At 36.1% G+C, this 10,279-nt stretch overlaps 1 protein-coding gene across 2 annotated transcripts in view; it reads left to right on the plus strand.

Moving 5' to 3' along the window:
• Positions 1-7,411: 7,411 nt before the first annotated feature.
• Positions 7,412-10,279, plus strand: part of LOC121415217 (spindle and kinetochore-associated protein 1-like) — an 8,448-nt gene continuing 5,580 nt past the window's right edge. For both annotated transcript variants that reach the window (XM_041608386.1, XM_041608387.1), the window contains exons 1-3: positions 7,412-7,503; positions 8,564-8,653; positions 10,190-10,279. The exon at positions 10,190-10,279 is cut by the window's right edge and continues 50 nt beyond it. In XM_041608386.1, the coding sequence (XP_041464320.1) occupies positions 8,566-8,653; positions 10,190-10,279 (178 nt within the window). In that variant the 5' untranslated portion in view covers positions 7,412-7,503; positions 8,564-8,565. The remainder of the gene's footprint in view (positions 7,504-8,563; positions 8,654-10,189) is intronic.

Below are 10,279 nucleotides of genomic sequence, written 5' to 3' on the forward strand. Positions count from 1 at the left end.
AGTTTAGTGAAATGGGAAAATGTAATAAAATAATACTAGAGACAAAATATGCACCATATGGTTACAATGTATGAAGGCTGGAGTATTTAATTGCATATAGGCAATGAGATTATGAATGTTTTATTTCATGACTCCATATCGTCTACGGATTTGGTTACGGATCTACGTACTCGGTTAACATGGTTAACGGATCTACGGAATTCATTACGGATCTACGAATTCGTTGGTGGATATTAACTTTGTATTTAAGTTAAGAGTGATATCACTTTGCTTCAATTCTGACCTAACAGCATCGAGTCAATAGGAATGTTTTCGATATGCCTAACCGTCACGTATGTTCCCAATGCAATAGGACCTATATTAATTTGATATGCAGGGGCATGAACAAAACGCACATCCTGATACAAGAGATGTATAGTACGCAGCTCCTCGTCATAATATTAAAGGTCACCAAAACTTTCCTGTAGAATCTAATTTTTGTGCTATATCTCCCATTTTGAGGGTGCTGAACACGAATCTGCTTGCTGCCAAATTTATAAATGCCGTCTTCGACCGTTGCCATGAGAGCGGATTAATTTCTCAACATTTTTATTCCCCTGTAAATTGTAGATAAACATGATATAAATTAGCCAATTGATTAAATTCAAGATTCCAATTAAATACAAATGAAATTTAAAAAACATTTAAGATCATCAAAAAAGTTCAAATTGCCATAGTAACTGCTTATTTTTCCCCAGAAAAGTATTTTAGAAATGGATTTAAAATTGTAGAATCTATTTTTTTTTCATTTTCCCTACCTTTAGGGTGCTAAACATAGGAGTGACCTTGCTAAATGTATAAATACAATCTAATCCATTGCCATGGCAACAAAGTAATACCTAATTTCGTTTAAAAACTAAATAACAACAATAAAAACGACCTAATCTACATGCTTTGGGTTTTCCCTCTCATTTAATTTAGAACAAAACTTACAGAAATGGTTCTGCATGAGTTCACTTGAATGATAGAAATTAATGTTGCCTTGGCAAAGCTTGATTTAAATGATAAACATCAATGTTGCAAATGGTCCGTTGCCACGGTAACAATTTATTTTTCTCAGAAAAGTTTACATTTGATGAAAACATTGTAAAATCTGAATTTTCTTCCATTTCCTCTAATTCTAGGGTGCTAGATCTATACATGCCTGTGGCTAAATGTATTAATAGCATTTTAAGCCACTGCCATAGCAACCAACTAACTGGTGGAAAATACCATAAATATCACAGTTTACATGCGAAAGGTTTGGCCCACTCATTTGATATTGAACAAAAATAACAGTAAGTAAAAATTAGTGTTCAATTGGTAACACTTGCATTTAATGATAAATATCAATGTTACAAACCTCCTGATGCCACAATAACAACTTATTTTTCTCAAAAAGTACAAATTTGATTTTAAAAACCATTGCAGAATCTAATTTTTCTTATGTTTCCTATAATTTCATGTTGCTCAATATGACATAAATTTTATGCTTGTTAATGTATAAATATACGATCTCGGGCCATTTTTAATTACTGATCATATCGACATACTACATGTTATGTTATGCAGGGCCCGCTGGTAGAGCAGTTTCCTAACTGAAGTGGCTACCCTGGGTAAATAAAACGTTATTATTATTATTTTTAATAGGGCTCAAATAAATTTTCCAAATATTTCAAAGCTGGACAAACTTAAATCTATATCAGGAGGTGCCGTGGTTTCCCGGGGGGCCACTTACATTGGCGAGTGGATACCATGCGCGACCAAAAAAACACGTAAAAAGGATGTCTTTTTCACGATAGGGCACGTTACGTACGTAACGTGATAAGGGTGTCCAAAACACAAAAATAATGAAAAAAGGGTATCTATTTCGCTAGGAAAATTACGTGTTTGGGGTCGAATATGCTGGGATGATAAAACAAAATTAAAATGTTTTATAAAGGATGTCCTTTTTGCCCCAAAACTTCGTGTTTAGGGTCCGATTTGCGCGAGGTGTAGAAGGTGGGGTCGTACTAAACCAGGGTTTCATTTCAGGGAATATTTTCCAAGAGTATCGTTTTGTTTCCCATACTTGTTAAGGGTAGGGTTTCACACGCCAATACTTGTTAAGGGGTGCATTTTCAGAAAATGGAAATTACGTGTTTAGGGTGCTTTTCGAGACCCCATGGTCGCGCATGGTATCCACTCGTGAATGGAAGTGGCCCCCCCGGGCGTGGTTTTGACCGCCTTATCAGAAATAATTGCCATTAAAATATCTAAAATGGCAATGATCAAGGTCTGGGGTCAGTACGATCACCAATGTTTGATCATGTTCTATTATCATCATTATGTCTCAACCAAATTAAGTTTTTGAAACAGCAAAACTTTGAGGCATCTATATACGCCCGTGAGCTATGCAATTGATTTATTTTGCTTTTTTTGTCCTACATTCATATGAAATATCAATATTATCTGCATTGTAAGTGTGCACTTGGTTCTTCTTTTTCTTCTACTTCTTCTTCTTCTTCTTCTACTTCTATTTCTTATGTTAATTTTTACAAAGTTTACTGCCTTTTAATGTTTGGGATATGAAATGAGTCTTCTATAACTGTTTGTACTTTGTATACATGACCAATGCAGCTATTTCGTTGTGACTCATGTTTTTAATAAACCTTGAACTGAGTTAAATATAAGAAGGATGAGAAGAAAAAAAAGAAGGAGGAGGAGGAGGAGAGGAGGAGTAGGAGAAGAAGAAGGATAGTGGTGGTGGTGGTGCTCGTGATCATGACCCATAAAACTTGACTTCCACATAATAAGCACCACTTGCACGACGATCATTTGAATTGCTCCATTATTAATTTCAGGGTTTTTTCCGGTCCTACCAGATTTTGTTAGGGGTCCGACCACTTGACTGAAGGTCTGCGAGGCCGAGGGTCCGCGAGACCGAGGGTCCGCGAGCCCGAAGTTCCGCGAGACCGACCTTTTTTCCCTTCTTCGGTTGCCGCGGTCGAGTGGTTTTAAGACGCCTCGTTGCTAACGGGGGGGGGGGGGGGGGGGGCCAAATCGGTAACTATAGAGAATCAGTGGCGTTGCTAGGATTTCATGACTCATGAGAAAGAGACACATATCTCACCAACAAATTATAACGCGAGCAGCGAAACACGTACTGCGCGCACGAAACGTCTCTCTAGGGGGGGTGTGGTGCAGGGAGGGGTTGTTTCTGCTACTTACAGTATAAACTTACGATCAGAGGCGTCGATCCTGGGGGGATGGGGGGGCAAACATATCGTTTTACTCCCCCCCCCAATAATTCCGGATGTGTAAAAATAAAATAAGATTGTAATGTTAGACAGAAATCGGCAAGCGAAATTGAAATGCACAACTCGTTCTTTATTCAAAATCGTGCTCAAAATATCCGTTTTTCAGAGTGGAATATTAAAATTTTCAGCTCGCGTTTCGCGCTCGCATCTCTTCTTTAGCAATAAACCCATACTTTTCATGATTAAATAGGTAAATAGAATGTCCCGTTTTCAGGTAAACCTAAAAAAAACTCCCGCTTCGATTTTCAATAATATTTGGTTGGATAAATATACATCTTGTTCTTTATTAAAAACATCCATTAAACTGTCAATTTTTTCAGATCGAAATATCAAAATTTTCAGCTCGCGCGCTTGCGTCAATTGTTCTTTTAGTTACTAGTAGGGGAAGGCGGGGTAGGTTGAGCATAGGGGCAAGTTGAGCCACCAGCCCCAGGCCAATAATGAATGAGTCAGACATTGTGGTGGTGTCATGTATTGATGACCCATAGCATAACCCCTAACCCCAACACATTGTTTTCAACTTTGAAACAAAAAGTAGTTTTTTAGAGGGAAAAATATGAATTTCAGCCAAAAAAGTAAAAAAAAGAGTGTGAAATAGATAAGTGCTTTATAAACACACATGTCTTTAAATATAATAAAGACATGATAACAACATTATTAGTCCAGGTATGGATCTTCATTCTTGTCATAGTCTTTTATATGTTGGATGCATAATAAATATGTGGATACAAAATTATCGCACTAAGTTCGGACTGGGGTAAGTTGTGCCAAACAGCATGGGGCAAGTTGAGCCATGGTAATTCCTATGGTAATGTATCTTAAAAAAAAAAAAAAACCCATAAAAATCGATTGAAATGCTGGCTGAAAGGAGCAAATTTACATGACTGCTCTTTTCCTTTTAAAGGATGTTAGTATTTATAGGGAATTAGCAAGTGAAAAGACTTTAAACAAAAAATTGACATGCTGGTTCTCCCCTCATACATTTTGTACATAGTTTTTGTGGCTCAACTTACCCCAAAAGGTGGCTCAAACTTACCCCATATATGGGGCAAGTTGAGCCATTTGACATCGTTTTTTTCAAAGGTCACGATGACTTTCAGTGTGGGGATAGAAAGTTATATATAGGTGGAAAATATTTCAGAAGAATTAAATTTCAAGGCAAGGCACTTATTTCGACAAGATTATTAATCATATCAATTCTAACATGCAAAAAGCAAAAACTGTCACAACTTACCCCGCCTTCCCCTACCCATCTTAATCATTGTTACCAAAATGCTTGGAATATCAAGCTTTCAACCGGCAACCGATGAAGGGAAAAAAGTCGGTCTCGCGGACCTTCGGCCTCGCGGGCCTTCGGTCTCGCGGACCCTCGGTCTCGCGGACCTTCGGTCTCGCGGACCCTCGGTCTCGCGGACCTCCGGTCTAGCGGGCTGTCACCTTTTTTTAGATGTAAATTAACAGCCATTGTGATAATTGATTGCAAACATTCGTTAACTGTTGAATCTAAATATATCCAAAATTCAACCAAAACTTTGCGGGTACTTAATACAGCTTTTTTTTTGTTCTTAACTCCATCTATTCGATTTCTTACTATTTTGCTTTAATTGTCAAGTTTTCACTACCAATATGCTGCAAATTTAGATCATCAACCTAAATTTTAGGGGGGGACAATACACGTTCCAGGGGGGCCACGTGAATTTAGGGGGGACGCAGGAAAAAAGATTGACAAGGAAAAAAAAAAAAAAAAAAAAAAAAGGTTATCAACTAAAAATTTAGGGGGGGACACGTCCCCCCCCGTCCCCCCCGCTTCCGCCGCCTATGCCACCCCCCCGTACTCTGGAAGATGTGTAAAAATTTAAGAAAAAAGTAACCAAAATGACCTTCATATTGTAGTGACAACTTTTTTCTTTCTTTTTTTTCTTTTTTTTAAGGTTTTTTTTTCCTTTTTTCAGTGTTTTTTTTTTGTTGCTTTATTTCATTGTTGTTGTTTTTTGGGGCTTTTCAAATTCATATTAGCACCCCCAGTAAAATAAAAAATCGTTCCCAGCATAGCCATGTTATTATAACATTATGATGCTATAACTATAAGGTAGGAGGACGATGGGAAAGAGACGGGTAACAGACAGAAAAACACAGCGTAATAAAGAGAGATAGAGAGAGAGAAAGGGGGATTAAAGAGGAGAAATTGTGAAGAAGTCGAGTATCTTGCCAAGATTATAGATTTCAAAGTTTTGCTACACAAACATTCCAGGAACACTTTCAGAGCTAAGGGTGTCACAAAATGAAAAAAAAAATAGAAACAAGCAAGGTAGATATCGAATCCCATCGTAGTTTCTACCTGAACAGTCGATCAGAAGAACAAATATTTTCGAGTTCATATGCATATTTTTGTGATCTATTTCGGACTTTTCGAAACTGGAAAAAGTTGTCAACACATATTCATCATGTCTGACAATACGATCCTGCCATACCTGAGCATATTCATTACACTCAACTCTCACGTACTCACACCGATGGCACACGTAGGCCAATCTGAAAGAAAAAATTATTTCTCTGGAAATTTATTCTTTTCTTTATTTCATCACCATCATCATCATCAGCATTGACCTATAATAAAACAACAACAACCCCACCACCATCATCATCATCAACAATAACAATAACATCACCGCCACCGCCACTATTACAATTATTATCGTCATTATCACCACCATTATCAGTACAATCATCATCGCCTTCGTCGTCATTGCCATAGCGCCCCAAGGTAGCTGGATAAAATGAGAGGAGGTAAAGAGAGAACCGGGGATGTAAATCGTGTAATTCAAGACGAATATGGAATCGCAGGGGCGGATATATAGTACCGTACGGTGTGATTATGTGTAGAATTGGGATATAACTGTTATAAAGGGATTATATAGAAAGCTAGACATTTATGAACAGGGTACATAATTATTAATACATCAATAATAATTCAATAGACTTGAAATTAGTTGTTTTTTTTTTCATGATTGGGATCCGCCGTGTCTGGTGAAAGCGCCCCGGCAAGCGCGAAATGAAATTTTTCATGAACTGACCTGAGAAAGGATAAGAATCCACGACATCTTTATTTTAGTTACTCCAATTTGTTTTATTTGTGTAAACTTACCCTCAGTTAGAGATTTTGTCTTTGTTTAATAAATTCGTTTGGTCAATGATTAATATTTGTTGTTTAATGATTTTCCTGGCTAATGAACTTTTTTTATATGTGGTTTAAAGGACAAGTCCACCCCAACAAAAACTTGATTTGAATAAAAAGAGAAAAAATCAACAAGCATAGGCCTAACACTGAAAATTTCATCACAATCGAATGTAAAATAAGAAAGTTATAGCTTTTTAAAGTTTCGCTTATTTTCAGCAAAACAGTTATATGAACGAGCCAGTTACATCCAAATGAGAGAGTTGATGACATCACTCACTCACTATTTCTTTTGTATTTTATTATATGAAATATGAAATATTTTGATTTTCTCGCCATTGTCATGTGAAATTAAGTTTCATTCCTCCCTGAACACGTGGAATTCCATTATTTTAACATTTTGTGCTTCAGGCAAGGAGGTCCTAATCGTCAAATTCTTAAAATTGAAATATTGTATAATTCAAACAATAAAAAAACAAAAGAAATAGTGAGTGAGTGACATCATCGACTCTCTCATTTGGATGTAACTGGCTCGTTCGTATAACTATTTTGTTGAAAATAAGCGAAACTTTGAAATGTCATAACTTTCTTATTTTACATCCGATTTTGATGAAATTTTCAGCATTGTGCTTGTCTGATTTTTCTCTATTGATTCAAATCAACATTTTTTTGAGGTGGACTTGATCAAGCTGTAAACTTTGAGTTTGAATTTATTTTTAAATTTACAAATGATGTCCATAGTCGATGACGGGTGTAGGATTATTTAAATGGGGAAGAAGTGGATTAGTTTTTCTCCTATTTGAGTGCAATTCTTGATTCTTAGTTATAAGGGGATGGGCACCGAGCTCAATGAAGTAAACGAACGATTTGTCGATATAGACATGACAGAGGGCGTGTACATGCAGTTAATTTCCGCGAAATTCAAACAAAATAACAAAGTTTGCCGCATTCGCCGTCTCTGTCCGATTCCCCGATCCCTGTTTGTATAGATCTACATTGAATTTCATTTTGGTAAGCTCTTCGGAATTGTATTAATTTTTAATCGTGTAGAGTATGAAACAAGAGACAGCTTCATCTGTCATGTCTATTCATTATTTTTACTGAGCTTTGATAGATTAAAATACACAGGGTAGGTTTAAGGACCCGTTACTTAGATCTAGCCTAGTTCACGATTGTCCCACTCATAAACATTTGTGCTGGGTTGGCCGCGGCCGCAGAGATGATAAATAAATCTTCATCTAGGACCTACTATCTGTGTTTTTAACTTCACGTGAAGACCTTGGCCTATCATATATTACATGCCTTCATATGCCAAATTAATTATTACTCTTTGTCTTTCACACTTGATGTGAATGTGCTGTTGAAGTTGAACTGTTAATGTTGACAAGACAGTCATGACAGTGTTGAAATGAATGTTAATTTTGTTGCTTTGAATTTGCCCAGAATTTTACTACGGCGGCCCGAACATCTCTATTCTAATGTAAGATCTACATGTATTGTAACATAAGATGTAGGCCTAGGTCTACCTGGCTTCTTCTTCTAACCAAACTTCTCACAAAGCAAACTATACAATCCATTGTGATCTTATTTTCAATTAGCTCCTTGGCCTAATAAGATCATTTATTTTGATATTGCAACATTCCAACCTGTAAAACTAAAATCTTAACAAACTAAGTTTTTTAAGAATCGTATTAGATTCTAATTAGAATAATATTAAAATCTAAAGTCCAGTCTATTGCTTGCCTCCCTATATGGATAAAATCAAATCCAATTCCAAATCGCAATGAAGTCATCATTGGCTGCGACTTCAAACCGATTTGGACTTTACTCCGACCTCCAGGCTTGCATCAAGGTATGGGTACACTGTCCATGTAGAATTTGAATTTTAGCATTCCTAGCAAGTAACATTATGCCAAACATCAAATAAAATGATTTTACTTCTTGGGTCTTCATGTATTTCATGTAAGCGCGATTTGTTCAAAAATTGCATGGGAACAGATCATGTGGGCGCTGGTCTTAAAAGGCGAAGAAATCTAACAGGTCTATTCTTCTTTTTATTTTGCATTGACAGAGATGGAGTGCCGTACACTGAATGAATTGAAAACACACTTTGAGATCAAGCTCACCAGTCTTGCAACATGCATGGATCTGGTTTCTATTGGTAAGGTTGAATTACCTATGATTATTTATAGCTTTTAGGGGCATGAAGGCAAGGTAAAAATAATGACCCACCATCCCAAATTTCCTCCTGAGGTAATATTCTCTATACCCAAATAGCAATTTGGTATGCAAAACTTTTTTTTCTTGTACATGTAATTAGCTTATCTGAAAGAATAATTCTTTTTCATGCTGTCAAAATTTGTGAGGTTCAATAAAATGCAAGATACAAGAGTTTCTTTTACAACACTGCTTAGAATGTTCACCGAGATTGTACGGCATGTCAGTCTCATTGGTTTTGTGAACCAAAACTTCAAAAACTTGTTTAATCTACATTCAATCAAGAATGCTGTCAAAATTTGTGAAGTTCAATAAAATACAAGATACAAAAGTTTCTTTTACAAGACTTATCCAGACTGCATGGAAGTTTCCCTGAGATTGTACGGCATGTCAGTCTCGTGGGTTTTGTGAACCCAAACTTTAAAAAACATGTTAAATTAAAATTTACATTCAATCAAGAAATTGCATGGGTTATTGTTCATCAATTTGACAAGTTGTATATATCATTTTAAGGCTTCTTGGATGTGCAGTTTGAAGCTAAATAAAAAATAATAATCTGAAAATTCATTTTGGGCAACCTGATGTTGGTTTTGAGATGGCAGCAGCGTGGCAGGTCACAATTAAAGATAAATTCCAGTTTTAGTAACAATCTAAAAATGACTTTTTACAGAATCTAATATAATGACCACCCAAGTGTCTGTTTGTATGAATAAAAAATTTGTGCCAAAGGATTCTAGAAGAAATTGTGTAATTGCTGAGAAATAAGCAAAATAAGCGCGGATTCAGTCACTTCTGTCAGGTCTTTATTCCAGCAATAATAATACACTGTCCCAGGTGTGCCTATCTGTGTTAGTGATCTTCAGTGTGAACGTTTTTCAAGATTTCACAAAGTTCAGTTTATGTAACTGTACCAGATCTAGATCCTCGATGATATTCTGACAATTAAGCCTGGTTTTACAGACTTTCTCATGAAATCAGTGTTTACTGCAACTACAGGCATTTCTCTTTAAGCTGTTCATCACTGATGTAACGGTTCATAATTCATCACAGTATCATTCATGAACCATCTCCAGAGGATTTAAGCATAAAGGATTTATTTATGCACCAAAGTTAACATGTTTATCTAGAGGGCTACAAGTCTGATTTTTATTCTTATTATTGTGATAGATTTTAATGTTTGATACCATGGTAGCACAATATTTAGGGAAAGGAGCGAGATTGTTGAGACTAAAATTTTCGGGAGGATATATCTTCCTACATGGACATTTGCTACATATTTCTATTCATTTCTTTTACATTTCTACAATTTTTTTGTTGCTTATATTATTTTATTTTTTTATACTCTTTTTGATGTCGTATCATAGACTTGTACATGTCTTTGTATATTTTTAAAGGACGTCAAATAAATGAATTGAATTGAATTAAAAATATTGACAGAAAAAACAATATTTTGTTATAAAAATCTTGTCTCCATCATCAGCTTCCGAACCTTATGGGGTGAGATCAGAATGCCATGAGCAGCTAATCATGATGGAAAGAGATCTGTGCGATGCAGAATCATCCGTGGCTA

This window comes from Lytechinus variegatus, chromosome 5 (assembly GCF_018143015.1).
Source record: "Lytechinus variegatus isolate NC3 chromosome 5, Lvar_3.0, whole genome shotgun sequence".
NCBI classification, from domain to species: domain Eukaryota; kingdom Metazoa; phylum Echinodermata; class Echinoidea; order Temnopleuroida; family Toxopneustidae; genus Lytechinus; species Lytechinus variegatus.